Here is a 21,025-nt window from a genome sequence, read left to right on the forward strand (position 1 = left end):
ATTAAAATAACAGTTCATGCTATGTTGCGGTTGAAATTTGGTCACTTCATCTTTGGGTAAAGTGACCAAATTCTAACCGCAACATAGCATGAACATACTCGAATTTCATAATTTTAAAATGCTTGGAAGGGTCGTATTTAAAAAATCAGATTAATTCTGAATCCGACACTGAGCAAAGCTCCCATAATCGCAGATATGGGAAGCTCCCATAATCGCATATAAAACTGATGAAATTAAAAGTATAATATAATTATGTTTAAAACAATAGCAGTCGTATAATAAAAAAATCACATTTACTTGGAAATACATTATTATTCTGTTTTCTCAAATCTTCACTTCATAAATCTTTCTGATTCTGAACTGCCTCAACTGTTTGAATACTTTTTTGGTTGAACATTTGGTTCAGAAAGTACTTGATTTCTCATGGTTTTATAATCAATTCTTAAACTCTAGTGACTGGAATTATTAATCAGAGAATTAAAAAAAATTTAAGTGCAATTAATGCAGTTTTTATAACTACAGCTAAACAAAAATTGTGTTTATGAAAAACGATAGCAACAAATGACAGTTAAAAACGATAGCTCACAACCATTTTTTGTTTAAATTTTTCAATATACTGTTGCAAGTTGACAACAGATAAAAAATTAAAGTATAACTTTAACTTCATTACAAAGACTCTCATATTCTGCTAATTCTTTCCGAACTTCGTCTTCTTTTTCAATCATTTCAAGCTACAACAAAGTAAAGACAAATGCATATAAAAAAAAAGCCAATTAATTGCAAATATTTTTTAAAACTGTTTTCGTGATTAAAAAAAGTTAAATTAAACGGATATATAAGTAAATAAAAAAAAAAAATGTAATTCAACCAAAGACAAATCTAAATTCTTAACTTAATTCAATAACCTTACAAAACTTTAACGTGAAATAACGACATCATGTAATGTAGAGCGAATACATTATAACTGGTAGCTTAAGAAATCACTATTAATAAGAATTATTAAGAATTATTAAGACAAGAAAAATGTGGTAAAATAAAACCCACCACAATATCGATCATAATAAGAAAATAAAAGTTAAAAATAAAAATAAAAAATAAATAAAAATAAAAAAAAAGAAATATCACAATCGATATCTAATAAGGAAAGGGTTGGCAAAAAAAAAAAAAAAAAAAAAAAAAAAAAACACCTTGAAATGACTAAATAAAACCCCAAAATATATATTTTTTTTAAATGTCCTATTTTACAACTGATAAATCTGGGTTTTTTTTTTACATTCATTTAAAAAAATTTTAACTCTATTTTTCTAATATTTATAATTTTATTGCAAAAATTGCAACGGTTACCATAAAGAAGTATGTTACCAAAAACATTTTTTAAAACTTACCTTAATTTTTTTTTAATATAAAAAACATTTTTCTCAAAAATTCTACTAAGTAGTAAAAAGCTTTTTAAATTTCACAAAATAAAAGTATTAAATTAATAAATGATTAAAACGTGTTAATTAAACCGGTGCCGAGGCACTAATCCTAATATAGGCACAAGTAAAATAACAGCCTGGGTAAGTGATTGAGAAAGACAAAAATTTTGAGCTTTAGAGCAAACAGGGTCAGTGGTACTAGAGCCAAGTCATTCAATGTGATAAGCATTAAAGTCACAATAATAACTAAATAATAATAAGAAAGTGCTCAAAGAAGAATAATAAGAAAGAGCTTGAAGAAGAATAATGAGGCAATTTCGTGTGAAAACAACCAATTTTTTTCAAAAAATGCTACATTAAGTCTTAAATTTTGCTGATATTTACAACACTCAAAGATTTTCATAAGTTATGAACACCCCCATAATTTCGTTATCTAACTCCAAACGGTTTCATATATATAACTATTTTAATTTTGCCGAATTTTTGTATTTAAGTATGACATTATAAAATAGAAGCAGCTTTTTACAACCGGATGTACTTTCTGGCGTTAACCTATTTTGCAGATCAAAACTGAGTTATTTTTGTGATCTTGCCATTAAAAGAAATCCAAAGTTTATGAGCTCATTTAACCCATACCGATCTTAAATTGGGGTTTTTATTTCCGAGTTTACAGATAAATTGTTGAAAGAAAATATTTTTTTGAAACATTTTTTAAATTAATGTTTAAATTTAAAGTAAATTGCTTTAATACTTTGTCGGAAGCTCTAAGGATCAATTACAACTTGACAGTGATGAGACAGGATCAATTACTACTTGAAAGTGATAAGACATTGAGTCCACAAGCTTGATAGCCACATCAATTTTTTACATTCTTGTTTCAAGAAAATAATTTGCCAAAACCTCAGTCATTTATGATTTTTTCATTTGCACAGTAAACCATTTTCTACACCTGTTAACATTTCATTTTTAATTTTAAATGATAAATTCAAAGATTAAAATCACACTTCCAAAATTCCTTATAATTCATGAAAAGACAAATACTGAAAATAAATGCAATAAAATTAGGATCTTTGTAGACAAAGTGAACACTTTATTCAAAAGAAGCATTATCTCTCTATAAATGTTAAATTTCTATAAATCTAGGTGAAACAGCTATATATTTCATTAAAATAATGGTTTCTATAGTTACTAAAATGAACTATTTAAAAAAACAAAGTATCTCATCATAAGTATTAAACAACAGGGGTTGATATTTGACAGGGTCCAGGCCCGGTTTGCATCTGTCAGCTGAAAAAACATTGATAAATGTAAAGCTGGGTCATTCCATGCCCAATGGACCGAAAATTTAGGATTTCAACAGATTTTGATGAAACTTAGTGGGTTTCTTATTATTAATGAGAAAAGCAATTCCTGAAAATTTCAGCATAAAATCTTTTGTGGTTCATGAGATATGGTCATTTGAAATTTCTGATTTTTTCAAAAATAAAAACTTCAGTAGCAAAAACATGTTTTGTTCATACTTTAAAGCTTTATATTTTAAAAACAAAATTTCATAAAACCTTCTAATTTTTTTTATTGTGTACAACTCTACACTTACTTTAAAAAAACTTTGACATTGAATTCTTTAATGTCACATTTTTCCATAATGGCTACCTAAAAATATGTTTGCAAATATAAAAAGTTGATTTTTGATGAGTCAATATACAAAGCCTGCAGTTTAAGAATTGAAAAGACATATTTTTTTAGTTTCTATATATGGTAGGCTTCCAAATTTTCAGAAATTTACTGATATAATACAATTCAGTAAAAAATTATAGACTTCTAAAAATGGCTGCGGCTAAAACTTAGGAAAATGTGCCTCCACTTCAAACCACCGGTAACCTAAGATTAACGCTGGTTTTAATAAGATTTTTTTTTTCTTCTAATTTATTAAACTTTATTACAGTGATTTCAGAAAAAAAAAATAGTGGGTACTTATGGGGAAGTTACAAAATCAGAACAATGAAAATTGCTCAAAATGGATTAAAAACATTAAAAATAAAGTTATTGTTGTAATTTAGTTTGTATTATAATTGTAATACAAAGTATGTATGAATTTAAAAGTATGAATTTAAAAGTAATCAGTACTAGAAATAAATCTTTAATTAAGCCAGAATTAAGCCCAGTTTTTAGATACCCTAGCTCTTTCCTGTCTCCTCCTCCCCTGTCCATTTTTTTTTTAACACTCACATTTTTCTCCAGAACTTAGAAAAAAATTGTAATTAAACACTTCTCCTTTCATGATGTGTCTGGTTTTATGTCTGATGTATAAAATGCCTTTATGCCCAAACACACCACTAAACATAAATGTATAAAAACTGAAATTTAGTTTTTAATGTTTTCATATAAAACTTATTAGTAACCTATTAAGTAAAATTGAAAAGAAAAACTTTTAGTCTAATTTACCTAATAGTTAATACCATGACTATAAATTTTATAATATTTTTCCAATACATTCACTATTCCACCCCTCCCCATGAATTTGACTTATTTGATTATCATTTTCAAATTGAGATTACAACTTATAACAAGTTATAAGAGTTGACTTGTCAACACAATGTAAAAGTTGATTATGTAATAAAGAATATTTATATGTAATAAACAATCAATATAAACATTGAATCTTTTAAATAAATTTTTACTAAAAAATTTAGATATTTCCATATCACCACATATTTACCAGATATTTCAGACTATACCTCTTGACATTAGTTGTTTGTGACTTAACAACATAAGACCGCTTGACATTAGTTGTATGTGACTTTACAAATCTAGACTGCATGCAACCCAGTTGTAATAACTGTCCAGATACCAAGACACTTAAAGAGTATCTCACTGCTTTGTTTGATAGACATAGCATGGAAGATATCACCTTTAACCAGTGGCAAAAAGCCAACAAAAAACATGATATAGTTCCAGTAACCCTTCCAGTAAATGATTTTATTGAAAAAGCTTGTCACCAAATAGACCAATTAAGAGACCACCATTATATAGCCAAAAATCAAGCAGCATATTTGCAGCTTTAAAAATAACATTACCAAGTAATCATATTTTAGCATTACTAGACATTGCTGAAAATTGCAGTTTTTTAATTTAAGATGCAGTACAAGGTTTCCATTAGAACAACAGTCAAGCAACATTGCATCCTTTTTTTATTGATAATGATGATGTTTATATATATATATATATAAACATCATCATTATCATCATAAACATCATCACGATCAATCATCATCATCATTGTCATGAATGGCATTATCATTATTTTCATGGCTATTATCATCATCAAACTTTAGCCACCCCTTTTTGTGCTGTTTCTCTAATGTAAACATCTCAAGCATCTTCTTTCCAAGTTTCTCACTCCAAGTTTTCTTCTTTCTACCTCTACCTTATTCTCATTAAACTGCTACTTGCTACATGCTGATACTCAAACCATCTTAAAGTTCTCTGACAAACATTGTTCAAAACACTCACTATTTATAATCTCTGTCTAAAATTATGGCTTCTTTTCTTATCTTGTTAGAGTCATACTAAACATCCATCTGATCATCATCTTCAATCTCGTCAAATAGTACTTAGTATATTATTATTATTATTATTATTATTTATGTTATATTAATATTTATATTATTACTATAAATAAAAACTAAAGTTTGTATAAATATGTAAGGATATATTTGTTGCCAGAAAATTGAATAAATAGCAAACGTATTTGTTTATATCCATATATATCCCAATTATGTATGCACGAATGCATCTCTTATGTAACCTCCTGGATTCAGGCAGGTATGGAAGCCTTTATTCAATCTAGCCTATTTCAAGTCAAGCCTCATTCTACTCCATGGTTTTTACCTTCTAGTGCAGCCGCTATATTGAGTCATTAGCATTTTTATATCTTTTTTGCAAAAACATCTTTCTTTGAGAATAAATATCTTTTTATTATTGTAAGAAATCAATGTATAAAAGTCCTGTTTAATGCTAAGCTCTGTTATTCTAAGTTACTAATCTATAACTATTCTCAAATACTAAATCTCAACATTCTATCTCTAATTCATAGGTTTGATCTTATTACATTTTTATTATTTGCAAAAAATATTTCTTCTAATTTATTTCTGAAACTCTCACCCATCTTTGTACTTCATAGCCTACAACTTTTCAAGTCTTCAGTTAACCGTTATTACTACTTTTTATAACCTTTACACTATTTATTAAATCCTGGCATGCATATATATATAACTATATATATATATATATATAATATATATATATATATATATATATATATATAACTATATATAACTATATATATATATAACTATATATATATAACTATATATATAACTATATATATATTTATATATATAACTATATATATATATATATATATATATATATATATATATATATATATATATAACTATATATATATATAACTATATATATAACTATATATATAACTATATATATATATATATATATATATATATATATATATATATATATATATATATATATATATATATATATATATAAATATATATATATATATACATATATATATATATATATGTATATATATATCTATATCTATATATATATATATATATATATATTATATATATATATATATATATATATATATATATATATATATATATATATATATATATATATATATATATATATATATATATAACGTCTGTTCACAAAAAATCCGGAATGAAAAATTGTTTTTAATTGAATATAAAATTAATCGATTTTTGACAAAAATTTTAACTAAAATGAGTGACTGGACATTGTTAACTATTTTATAACCGAAAGTGGTCCTAAATCAGCGGCTTTTCGAACTTTAGTTTTGACTGAATCCATTAGGTTGAAAAAGTAGTCTGGATCAAACTCTTTCAACTTTAATCGAATTCTATTCTTAAGGTGGTCAAGATTTTTCGCAGTAAATCCATTTCCATAAACTTTCTCGTCAAACTTTTTTTTGAAGTTGAATTTAATGTTAGGATCAGTTTGAGAACTATCCTTTGTATAGTAGCCAGAGTTTTGTGAACAATTTGCACCATTTACACAGAAATAAGATTCATCGTCCATGATGATTTCAAACTCATTTGATGGCTTGAAAAAAGTTTTTGAAAGTTTTAATAAGTTTTTCTTTTGTTTAATTTCTTGCTTTTCTGTTGTTTTTGGTGCATTTTTTCTTTTGGTATACTTTAGTCCATGCATACTTAATAATCTATTTACGTATGAAACGCTTATCTTATATTTTAGTGCCAATTTTCTTTGCAAAATCCCGATTCTCTCTTCTGCTCTTGCAATCATGGACTCTCTCTTTTCTGGTGTAATTTTAAAAGGTTTTCTGCCGCAACCGATTTTTCTATTCATTGGCAAATTATTTTCAGACCTTTTAATTATGTCATAAATTGTAGATTTAGCGATTCCCATTTTCTTAAAATGATCCACTGTAAATTTCTTTCTACTGTTTATGTTTTGTTTATAAAAATTTCCAATCACATTTCTAACATCGTTCTCTTTTAGATGCTCCATGTTTATTTGAATTAATCATTTAAACTCAATTTTGCCACAAAATGAAACTGTTGTTGTTGACCAATTAAATTTAAAAATTTCGATTCGAAAATTCGAAATTTAGAACAATTTGTGTACATTTTAAATCAGTCCGGATTTTTTGTTAACAGACGTTATATATATATATATTTATATATATATATACATATATATACATATATATATATGTATATATATACATATATATATATATATATATATATATATATATTTATATATATATATATATATATATATATATATATATATATATATATATATATATATATTATAAGCGTTAAAACATATACGGTATCATACTATTTGTTTCATTTTTTTAAGTATTATTTCAACTCATATAGTGAGAGCCATTATCAAACTAATAAAACTGTTTAAAAAATTATGATCAACGTAACCATATGATGTCATTGCAACATCAGATATTCAACATTTTTTAATTTTACAAAAAATGGTTTCCAACAGTAAGTCATCTCCAAATTGCCATTGTAGCAATTTAAAATGTTTTCTTTAGATTTTGAACATTGTACACATATTTCAATGGCCTCATGAATTTTTCTTGTGTAGTTGTTTGAAATAACAGAAAGTATTTTAGGTTTCTCCCAGTTTATTTTACCATTACAATATTGTGAATGTTCTACTATTTCAGATGTTTCCTAGTTGGCTTTTGTAACATTTTTATGTTCTTGAATTTGTGTGGAAATCTTTTTTCTTGTTTCACCAATATAACATGCACCACATGTGCAATTACGTTGGTACACTCCTGGATGACTATTTGGAGGCAGTTTAGACTTGTTTCGGTAAATTATATTATTCAAGGGATTACCAAAACGGAAGGCCGTTTTAACATCAACTTTACAAAATTCTTTTTTAAGAACAAGGCTTAACTTTGGGACCCATGGTAAAATAAAAAGATTTTTGGTGTCAATTTTTGAGAACAAGATGGATTTGTGAAGTATTTATAATTTTTAGCAATATCTGAATACTGTTTATAAGAATGTCTATTTTCAGTAAAATATTAATAAGAAAATTTATTTCATCTTGAATCTTATGTTCTGAACAAATTTTGTATGCTCAAGCTAAAAAACCTTTACTAATATTAATGACGCAATTTCTTTTTTAACACTTTTAAATTCACAAGATAAATCTATCCAATATACAAGCGAATATGAAAATGCTCAACAACAATTAAATTTTATAGATATTTGTATTTCAACCAATCACTCCCTTCACAAATATGAGTTTTCCATACACTGTAAAGATGCAATTACAAATGTACTTATAAAACCGAAATCATCTACTTCACCTAATATGGCAGTTGGTATTTTTAAAGGTTTTTTAACATGAGCAGTTCCATGCAACACTATGATGCTTTTAAAATAATTTTAAATCAAAAAAAAAAAATTTATGGTATTTGCATTTCAAAAATAAAAAAACTACTGCAATAACAGTGGTATATTATAAAAAACAAACTTGGCAATATTTTTATTTATTTTTTAAAGAGTTTTTTTATTTTTTGTTTTTTTTATTTTTGAAATGTAAATACCATAATTTTTTGTTTTTTCGATTTAAAATTATTTTAAAAGCATTATAGTGTTGCATGGAACTGCTCAGGGTTAGGGTTAGAGTCAGGGTTAGGGTTAAAATAATTTCTAATGGGTTTAAAATTTCCAAAATTTAATAACTCTTTTTTTTTTTTGTCAAGTAGTAGGACAATATCAATAGAATATTATTTTTCAGGCTAAAACCCTGATATATATATATATATTTCTAGCCATGGCTATAAACCCCTACAAAATCTTATAATTTTGTCAGGGCGGGGTTTTTTAAAAAGTCCCATATTTAGCTGTGGCCAGTGCGCAGTATATAAATATATATATATATATATATATATATATATATATAAATATATATATATATATATATATATATATATATATATATATAAATATATATATATATATATATATATATATATATATATATATATATATATATATATATATATATATATATATATATATATATATATATAGCTCAAAATACATGTGTCACAAGGCGATTTCAAACTGTCATTCTGTTGAGCTATGACACTGTTATTTTAGCAACTCATAAAATACAAAGTAAAAAATAATTAATGTTTTATAATAAAGAATACTTCTTTACCAAAAAAAATTTTATTTAAAAAAGTTTTTATACACATTAAAAAACTCCACTTCCTTGATAAAAGCAGAATTGCACTATTATATTTTTAAATCTAAAATCTACTAGGTTATCTATCTAGGTTACTAGGGTATAAATATTTAAATAAAGGAAGTTTGTATACCTGATTTTTTTCTAATGTTTTTCCTTCTTCTTTCATCTTTTTTATATTCAGTATTTTATCAAGTTTTTTTTGAAGCTTTTTAAGTTCTTTATCTGCTTTGCTAACAGACTTTTCAACTGTTTTTTCTTGCAATGACATCTCTCGTTCTTTATTTCTTCTGAGAGATTCTTCTAATTCATCTTCATTTAAAAAAGGACTGAAAAATAAAGAAATAATGAATAAACTTGTGATCAATTGAAATTCGATTTCAGATAAAGTTTCAATTTGAACATATACAAAAATTTCAGTTTTGGTACTTTTTACAAATTTATTTTATTTTTATAAATTTTGCATGAAATATTATAAATTAATAATAATATTATAAATCTGGCTTATTTGTTAACAATTTGTGTAAAAAAAACAAGTCAAGTTATTACATCAGAATAAAAAATGAACAAAGACAAATAAAAATGAACAAAGACAAATAAAAAATGAACAAAGACAAATAAAAAATGAACACACATTTTTTGGATGTTTTTAGTTACTTTTTTTAGATGTTTAAGATTTTTTTTTTGTTCCTACTTTCATTACTTTTTTATGATTTCATTAAGTTTTTTATGATTATTTAATTGTTATCTAAGATCGAAAGATATCACTCAATGAGCACAATTAAGTTTCCAAATAATAATACTACAGGCTTTCATAATTTGATTAAAAACATCATTGTCCAATCTTAATCAACAATAGACCAATTATTAAGTTCTAGTTACCAAACAAGTTCTGAATGATTATATGGATTCTCAATTATTCTCAATTATCCTCTGTTTGGAAGAATTACAAAAACTATTTAAGTAGTATATCAAACTCAAGTGATATTTAAGTTTTGAATATAAATTTTTTTTATTCAGTTTTTTTAGCATTGATTTAATTTCTAATTTTGATTTTACTAATAAAGTAATTCCTATTTTAATTTTAAAGCAGTTTTTTTGAAATTAAATTCAGTTCATATTTTATACAGTTAACATTTTAGTTAATGACAACAAATTCACATTTTAATCTATTAGACTTGGCAGCTGCATGTAATTCTCCACAAACACTTGCTATACACTCTGCTCTACAAACACTTGCTAGCTTCACAATAACTTGCTATATACACCCTTGCTTCATGGAGAAAAAATGTAAAATTGCATTTTTAGAATAAAGTTTCCTATTTTAAATTTCATTAAATTTTTGCCAAAATTTTAATATTAGTTTTAGTAAAATGTTGGAAATAAATATAAAAAATATTGAACATCAACATTGAAATAACCAAAATTTTGGTTTATTTTGATTTTGACATACTTTCCCATTTTAATAGAGTGTACACATTTTTTGAAAACTGTTTTTTATCTCTCCAAGATGGAAGACTTTATTAAATTGAAGGAAGCTACTCATTTTTTTTTAAAACTGTTAGAAACTTTTCTCGAAACTCTGAAACATGAAACTTGACAAAATTTATATACATATTTATGTATGTATATATATATACAGCCCTCAGAATTAGGGTCGGCATTCAGCAATGTTGACGTAACTAAGTTTGAGGTCGGCAATCAATTACCTACCTTACAATGTCAGACTCATTTTTCTTATTTCTGAGGGTTATATATATATATATATATATATATATATATATATATATATATATATATATATATATATATATATATATATATATATATATATATATATATATATATACGTTAGTGTATATATATATGAATAAAGAAAATATCTTTATATTATCATGTATAATATTGTATACTTGAAAGAGTGCTCAATAGATAAACTAGCTCAATAGATAATATATATGTTACTGTTACCCGCAGTACCAGGAATTAGCTAAATGCTAATGTTTATAATATAATTTAATATTGCAACTCTGAGTTTCATGTGTTATCACAATCATCAGGCAAGTAGTAAAAGTTTAACTACTTGCCTGATGATTGTGATAACACATGAAACTCAGAGTTGCAATATTAAATTACATTATAAACATTAGCATTTAGCTAATTCCTGGTACTGCGGGTAACAGTAACATATATTTTATATATATATATATATATATATATATATATATATATATGTATATGTATATATATATATATATATATATATATATATATGTATATATATATATATATATATATATATATATATATATATATATATATATATATATATATATATATATATATATATATATATATATATATGAACAAGTAGATTCAAATTTTTGAACAACAGTCAACACTGTGTTTTTATTGGCAGAAGAGTTTTTACCTTTTAATTTCTGCCATTCACAAACTACATTTGTCACTAACAGTTTTTTTTCATAATACAACTTCACAAACTGTAAGCGTTCTTTAGTTTTAAGAAGCAAATAAAAAATAATTTTTATCAGAAATAAGAACAAATTTGAATTATTAGAAAAAAAAAAGGGATACAAAAATCATTGCCCAGGCTATAATGGTGCATTCTGTATATATCTCTCTATATATATCTATATATCTATATATATATCTATATATATATATATATATATATATATATATATATATATATATATATATATATATATATATATATATATATATATATATATATATATATATAAATATATATATATAAGTATATATATATATATATATATATATATATATATATATATATATATATATATATATATATAAATTCTCTCTCTTCTGTAACAACTTCGGACTAACTAACTATATGAGTATCTAACTACTATATAACCTGGTTATATACTATGTAGTTAGTTTGCCCCAACTATCAGTTATATAAACAACTGATAGTTGGGGCTAACTATCTAGGAACTTGCAGCGACTTGTGAATTTTAACTCAAACAAAAGGTATTTACTGCAAACAATTATTGCAATATTGTTAATACCCTATATTGATGAATGGCAATACTCCTCTACTTTAGGCTCAGATTACCATTCACTATATACCTTGATATAAACCACATATACAAAGTTAGCATCTGCTAAGGTTGCTCTCTTTATCCTGTTATCTCTTTATTGTGCTTGCCATTTTCTTATTCCTGATTCTATTATCTACCTTTGTAAATCTCTTATTTGTCCCTGTATGGAATACAGTTGTCATTTTACACTGGTTCTCCTAATAATGCCCTTTTTTTCCAAAACATGTATTGTAAATGTTGTAATATTGACCTGCTTCATCTACCAAGCTTGAGCCACTCTTCCAGCATCATAAGGTTGCATAACAAGCTATCATCTTTAGTTCTAACTAATTTTCACTTGACTTGTCATTCAGCAAAGTTACATCTTTTTACTGTATCTGTCCCTTTATGATCTAAAAACTTTTTATCATCTACCTCCCATCTTCATATTTCATGACTTTCAACTTTTCAAATCTTCTATCAAACATTTTCTAGCTTTTTAAGAATACTCTTTTTTTCCTAGAAACTCCCAACTTTGATGGTTGTTTGCAGTTTGTTGCTGTTTGTTTAGAGTAAATGTTTTTTTTTTTAAATTGTATCAGATCTTACATCATTTAATAAAAATAAATTAAGAATGTTAAATAATATGCTTTTTAAAGCATCAAATAAAAATGCAATCATTGGTTTATTAAATTAAAAACCTTTTAGAAATGAATTTAGCTTTCCAGATATAAACTCAAAAAAAATTAATTTAGCAATAAACAAAATATCTTTTACTGTTTCTTGTTTTTATTTTCCATGAGGTTGTTTTTAATTTGGTATAACAATAAAAAAAATCAAAAAAATATAACAATAAAAAGTAAAGAAGAGCTTTTAAACAATAAATCATAGGATGTTCTCTCTTATTGTAATACAAAATTAATAGCATAAAATTCATAGTAAAATTAATTTAGTTAAATTAAAGTTTAATTAAAATCAATTAAAAGCCTTAAAATTAATTTTTTATACTATAATATTATCAAGTAATAACCCTGTCCAACTCAAGATCAACCTCATCTAAAATTACCAAAAAATTTCTTCTATGGAAGCATTATATACACCTTATGAATATATTTAGAGGTGTTTTAATATCTTTTAATTTTGTCAGAGTCAGATTTTGACATTTTAACAGGTGGATTTTGGATTTTTTGTGTTCCAAATGATTAACTTCCAAGCATTGTATTAACTCAAAACCTTTATATCTTCAAGATAAAATAAAATGAGGATGGTTTACAAAAAATTAGGCAATCAGAACTCAGGGGGAAAATTACCCAAATAATTTTTCCCCCTTGACCCCCGTCAAGAAAAATACTATTTTTTGTAAAAAAAACAAAGTTATTTTAAAGTAGACCAAAGCTCTTTTATATATTTCAAATTTCATTGACAAAACCCTTGGTGTTTAGAAAAGGGTGACCTTGTAAAATTTACAACCCCTCAATTTGAGGGGGTTCAATTCATTACATGGTTACTGTGTCCCAAAATGACTTTTAATTCATACCTCTTTTCCTAAGAAAACCTTTTGGGGGTATGATAGTACAAGTATGTAGGAGTACATTAGAGTTGGTTTTGAAATCTTTGCTCATCATCCATGAAAGCAAAATTGATTTGAAACTTTCAATTTTATTACTCTGAACAAATGAGTTGCATTTTCTATTGAAAACATTTGAAACTTTTTTTGACTTATTCTATAAATAAGCAGTGTACTTATAACTTAGAAACAACAACAAACAAAAAAGTATTAAATTTCTTCATTTAAAAAAAAATGATTCTAGCTTAACAGGTCAAGCAAATTAAAAAAGGATTACTCTTATTAAATATAGTTCCTAAAAACTGAAGTTGAAGGGTAGTTTCTTGTATATATGTTATAATACAGTATTCTCTACAAAGAAGTTAAAAGGAATGTTTACTGTTGTAGTCAATCAAACAGTTTAGAAGATTTTTAGGGTAGTCTGGATGATTACTGCGCCTTTTAAACCATTGCCAGTGATGGTTGAAGTAATGATGGAGTGATTTTATTGCTTGCTCTGAATAGATGCCTAGTGAGTGATTGAGACGATCAATAAACTCTCGCATGAAAGAAAGCATGAACAACTGCATCAAACTTTCTAAATGTGTCAATGAACAAAAATGCTAAAAAGCAAGCACGCTTTTCTGCAAGTTGTTGAAGCAAGTCAACATTTTGTAAAAACTTTCTGTACACATTGCCTGCAAATGGCCCTCCGTGAAAAGGTTGTTGTCGAATGTTCATCATTTTTGGCCACTCTGGTGCATTTTTCCATTGCAGATACAGACTCTTGAAGAGGTGGTTAACAACATCAAGAAGCAAGTGAAGCTCCATGGGTAGAATAAAGTCCAAGATAAGTGTTCCTTTATGTAAATTAATAACTGGCTCATGCACAGCATTCTGAAAGCCCTTGTTTATTTTTGTTTGGGCGCTGTCTGGAAGCCTGTATAATCAGTTGATGTCTACAGGTGTAATGGTGTAGTGCATTAGTATGTACAGTTTGGTCGTCCCGCATGGTCTTGTTATGTTTTCGTCCACTTTCAAATTGGGTGAATAGAAAGCTAATAAGTTTGAACCAAATGTTTGAAGCTCACCATTCTGATGAAGATTCTTTGACTCAATGTCAAACCAGGTACAAGGGTGACACTTGAGCAAGACTACAAACCACAAATGTTTGCAAGCTTCATGTCGCATGACAACACAAAAGGTAATCTCTCAAGGCTCAATTTGTCCATGATCTGCTTAACATTATCATAATTTTCAGAGAGGTTTTCTGTAATAGCCACAAAATTTGATGCTTAATTCCTGAGTTCTTGAAGAGAGGTTTCTTAGTTGGGGGAGAAACCTCTCCCCCAACTAAGAAACCTCTCTTCAAGAACTCAGGAGATTTAATTCTAAGTCAAGAACCTTTACGATTTAATTCTAAGTCAAGAACCCTTACAGACACTTTCTGGAACCCTCCTCCTCCATCAATTCCCAAATTGATAATTTCATTTGACTGAGGACCTCTGATCTAAACTAAAGTGTTTCTTAGAGCTTCAACACCTTTGAAGTACACCAATAGACATTTGGATTCTTGGCTAAGACCTTTGGATGTGTCTGAAATTTCTGAGGTGACAAACAAATTAGAAAGATGTTTTCCAAAATACTCTTGAAAATTTTTTACTGAAGTTTTTTTTTAACTACTTGCTGGGGGGCTTCTTTGCTAAGTGTTGAAGCAAGCTTGCTCATCCGTTTATTTGAAATCCCAGTCTGGTTTTGAACTTGTAGAAGTTGTTGAACAGTCAAAGTAGATGTAGCTTCTGGAAAAAGTTCTCTTTGTCTTGATGGCCCAGGAAAAAAAGTTTACATCAACATAACACAGTTTCTCAAATTATAAAGTTTTCTTGTTGTAATAAGAGTTACTTAAACAAAAGCATATTAAGCATATGACAAAAAGAAAATATTTTTCACCTGGAGTAACTGGAAGATGCCTTTCTATTCCTTGACTAAGACACACTGTGCGATAGGGTAAAGAAACTTTGTTAGCTATCACAGAGCAGCTACTCTTTCTGCTGCTTTTGTGTCATTTGATGTAACTTCAAGCAAGTTCTGTGGAAGCATTCTTTTTGTATAATTATGTGGAATCTCTCTTCTAATCAGTGAAAAGCATGCATTTCTCAACAACTGGTTGTTCTTTTGGCTGACTTGTTGTGTTTGTTGTCCCAATCAAACCATCCTCATTTTATTTGATCTTGAAGATATAAAGGTTTTGAGTTTATACCATGCTTGGAAGTTAACCATTTTGAACACAAAAAATCCAAAATCCACCTGGTAAAATGCAAAAATCTGGCTCGGACAAAATTAAAAGATTTTAAAACACCTCTAAATGTATTCATAAGGTCTATACAATGCTTCCAAAAAAAGATTTTTTTGTTAATTTTAGATGAGGTTAATCTTGAACTGGACAGGGTGTGGAAAATTTATAATTTCAGGATATTCCTGGACACTTGTCAAAATTTAAGACATTCCAGGACTGTAGTCACCACAGGCTTTATTTAAAAAATTTTTTTAAATGTCACAGATGATGTAATGATAAGCAATTGTCACAAAAATAAAAATAAAAAAATATTAATAAAGCATGTACCTTACTCCAGCAATTTGATCTTGAAGAACCCATAAATCCTGGCGCAGCTTAGTAGCAAGCTTATGATCCTTCAAATAAATTAATAAAATTATCTATATTTAAAAAAAAATTGATTTGAATAAGAAAAAATTGAAAAATCTAAAAAACCTATACATATATGTGTGGGTGTGTGTGTGTGTGTGTGTGTGTGTGTGTGTGTGTGTGTGTGTGTGTGTGTGTGTGTGTGTGTGTGTGTGTGTGTGTGTATATAATATTTGTTTTGAAATAAAATATAATAAAATAGAATCTAAAAAAATTAAGTTCCTTATTTAAAATTTTATATATATTAATTATAATAGATATATGAAAAACAAAATACATAATTCAATTTCACGATAAAATTCAAGTCAAGATATTTGTAACACAGAAACCAGCACACCCTATTTTGGGCTCTGCTACATTGTAGAAATTGCCCGCTGTTTCAGAAATCTTGGCTGAGAATGTGAACTGCTTCTGTCTTATGGAATACCTAGATAACATAGATTTAAAATAAACAGATACAGATATATGCCTAACTTTGTACTCATTTTTTTAATTTGTTAGGTAGCAAGTAACATAGGCAAGTATCAGATTTCCTGTGTTTTATGTCTTAAATGCTGTGAAGCTCTTGGACAGTGAACATCTAATGTTAACTCTTGATGTGCCTTTCATATAACTCTTTCATTTTACTCATGTAAGAGTAAAACCAATTTAATGGCTGATACTAAGATATTTAATTAAGTGGGCACAAGACATGTTTTAGACGTCTAAAAAATGTATTATGTTTTAATTTGTGTTTTAAATGTTTTAAATAGGTCTTGTGCCCTTTGGGTGAAACACTAAGAGAGGCTACCAATGACTACATCAACAGTTACAAAATAGTAGAAAACTATAAACTTAATAATAAAACACTAATACTGCTAAATATACAAAGCAAATTGTAACTTTTTATTACATTTTGATTTCTTTTTTTTTGTTTACATCTTAATACCAAAAATAGGGTTGAGGAAGCTAGGGATGGCAAATAGCTAAAAAATAGTTTAAACCGACAAACATATATAACTCCAAAACAAAAACTTTGACAAACAAAACAGCTGTGCAAATAACAAGTTAAGTGAAGGAATTAAGTTAACTATGAGGGATTAAGGATCCTATGAGGGATGTCCTATGAGAGACAGGAAGACCACAAATAACTAATACCACAATAATGAAGTTACAACAATGTGTATTCACTACAATAATGTGTATTTGCTACTATGCCATTTTATTCTGCATAAAACTGTTCAGATAATTAAAAAAAATTATTATAAATAATAAATAAAAAGGTGATTAACTCTATCTCTTTAGCAGACCCAAAGTTTATCAATGTGTAAATGTTTTTTGTTTTTTATCAATATCAAACACACAATAAAAATTTATTCAACAAAATTGAAAACTTTTGAATAAAGTTAAATAAAAAGACAACGCTTCAAATTTGTTTATACGTTTGTAAACTGTTTATTTTAATTTTACTATTCAGTTCAATTATTGGGTACAATGTAATTAAAAAATATAATGCTAAATTATTGGGTACAATGTAATTACAAAATATAATGATAAATTATTGGGTACAATGTAATTATAAAAAATAATGCTAAATTATTGGGTACAATGTAATTATAAAATATAATGCTAAATTATTAGGTACAATGCTATTATAAAAAGCTAAATAATAAAACATAGTAGTCAGAATTATTTTAACATAATGCTGAGTAAATAAATAAGAAACAAATAATACTATCAAAAAATGAAACAAAAAGGATAAACTTAAAAATTTCTAGTTTGAGATGCATTGTATTTAATATATATAATTTTTTACCATAAAAATATTCAATGGCAGCTTGTCAAATATTACTAAATGTATGTAAAGTATGATTAAACCACTTGAAATGAATTTTAACAACACAAAACATAGACATTTTACACAAATTACATTTGAATGTTTTTTCAACTACATGTTCTGCTGAAATAAAAATTAGTTCTTACTCTGAAACCTGTAATTTTGAGTGTTACTTGCACCTTTCCTTGATTTTCAGCCAATTGTCTTTTTACAACCTTGATGGTGTTCATTATCATACCATATATTTATTATTTATTTTATTATTATTATTATTTATTATTTTAAATAAGTAGAATTTTTATTATTTTTACTTAAAATATTACTATAAGTCTTACTGGGTAAATCCATATGAAATCATCCAAAAAAAAACATTTTTGACACCCTTACGTCTCAGAGTTTGTTTATTTTTACCTCACTTGCAGCCTATATTAAAAAAATAATAACTGCGAAAATTTTAGTTAAAAATACACATGGGTTCCTGAGATATCGTCAGTTGAAATAATGCTGACTCATCATTTTAGTAATTATCTGAAGTGACTACAAAGCAACTTTGATATTTAGTATCTTTATAATGGCTTGGGGAAATTTCTTAAAATTTGGTAACCCAATAGATTTTTATTAGAGGAATCCAAAAATAGCACCCTCAAGACTTGATGGTCTCAGGAAATGCCTCATTTATCCAATTTTGTTCAAAATTATTGACTTGTAAATTTATGATTTTTGGAGGTAAAATAAAGAATGTGACCCAAAATCCCGAGTAAAAAGTCTAATTGTATATCATTATTTCATTTTAGGTCTACTGAAAAAAATTAGATTCATTAATTGTCTCTCTAATACTTGATCAAAACTTGCATTTAAAAATGGTATCTATTTGAAAAATTAAAATTTTTTAACAAAAGCAATTGAAATGTTTTTTAAAACATTTATTTAAATAAAACACCAAATAGTGTTATTTAGTGACTATTTTAGGACATTTATATTCATATGCCAAGGGAGGGCCATGGGGAACTCTGACTAACTCTGCCCCCTCCTCCAATCTCCCAAATTTTTTTTTTTTACATAAATTGAATTAATAATTTTTAAAATATAGTTTAAAAACATAAATAATTTTTTTTTAGTTTAAGTTTGAGAAACTTTATAAACTCTATAATTTATTTTCATTATTTCAAATCGATAAATACTTACCTTTTATTTCGAAGTAAGCACTCAAAACTGAGATTTTAAAGTTAGATTTGTTAGTTAGATGCGTAACCTGATTTTTCTTTCTTTTTACAATTGAAAGCTGGGACTTATAGCAATATGCATACTATTATGATTTTCTTAAAGAACTCTTACAAAAATATTCTTTTCATATTTTAGACTACATGAATATTTAAATATATATATTTTTATCATTTTATTTTTTGTGTGTGTTAATTTTGCAATAGTTTGAAAAATATATAATAATTTTCTAAATGCTATATTTAAAGTTAAGATATTTGTTGTCATGAACAAAGTTAATTATTTATGAAATTTTATTAAACACATTTAACTGTTATTATTAAAAATATTATTTTTTTGATTATATTAATGTTCTAGTAAATAGAAAAAAAAGTTATCTTTTTACTATTAAACTTACTTATTAAAAAACTCCCAATGAGTAAAGTCAGTGATGTAATAATATTTTATTCCCTGCCCATGCTGCATAAGATGTAACTTAATGGTCATTTACTTGATCCCTGCTTATGCTGCAAAGATGTAACTTAATGGTCATTTACTTGATTTTGGGTTTAAAAGTTTTTTAAACTCAATTGTAACACTAAAACATTTCTTATTACATTTTAAATCTAAATGTTGTCTTTTTTACAAGAAAAAATGTTTTTAAAGTGAGATTTTAACAATTTTAATAATCTTAAATTTTAAAACCAAAGATACTGAAATATTTTTAAACATTTTTATTTATATCAATATCTTTATGGTATTATTTAGTAGTTTAAGACTGATATAGTCATTGACATTATGAGGTAGACGGTGGGAATTATTTAAACTTCCCCTCCTTTTCAGCCTTACATTTAAGGATTTGAAATAAAGAAAAAAACAAAGACAAATTCTAAATTCAAAACAGTTAAAAAAAGTTACAACAAAATAATTTTAAATGTAGTTAATTTTTTTTTGTAACCAACTGCTTATATTCTCCAAAGCTAAATCAGATATGTTGTATGTACGACCTGATATTTTTGTGGGTGTAGAAATAAGGCATATAACTTCAGAATTGAGCACCCAACACTCATCATGTCTCATTGGCCAAAAGAAGTTTTACCTAGTCAATGTGGATGCATGAATCTGACTTTTATATTAAGGTAACTTACATCTTCAGCAATCCCTACCCACCAAAATCTGTCATAAAAACATGCAATATAATCCTTTTTTTATGTTTAATGAAATGTCTTTATTATGTTTGCTTGTTGGAATGATATCAAATGTTTCAGTGCATTTGTCAATACTTGTTTTTTTATAACTTATAGTGTTTGAAGCAATTGGAATAAAGTGATGATACATCATTGTGCCAAGAACTGTTCGTCCACCTAAATACCTTTTTACTAATTGAACTCTTGTTTGGTGAATTTCATCTTTTGAAAATAATTTAAAACAAATTCCATTTATCTTGGCTTT

General features: G+C 26.1%; 1 protein-coding gene across 1 annotated transcript in view; it reads right to left on the reverse strand.

Annotated features, from left to right (window-relative positions):
• Window positions 1-233: 233 nt before the first annotated feature.
• The window catches only part of LOC136081987 (uncharacterized), a 36,241-nt gene continuing 15,449 nt past the window's right edge, over window positions 234-21,025 (reverse strand). The window contains exons 3-5 of the mRNA XM_065800499.1: window positions 16,477-16,544; window positions 9,370-9,565; window positions 234-731 (exon numbers count right to left, since the gene is read on the reverse strand). Coding sequence (XP_065656571.1) covers window positions 645-731; window positions 9,370-9,565; window positions 16,477-16,544 — 351 coding nt within the window. The 3' untranslated portion in view covers window positions 234-644. The remainder of the gene's footprint in view (window positions 732-9,369; window positions 9,566-16,476; window positions 16,545-21,025) is intronic.

This window comes from Hydra vulgaris, chromosome 06, assembly GCF_038396675.1.
Source record: "Hydra vulgaris chromosome 06, alternate assembly HydraT2T_AEP".
Taxonomy (NCBI): Eukaryota; Metazoa; Cnidaria; class Hydrozoa; order Anthoathecata; family Hydridae; genus Hydra; species Hydra vulgaris.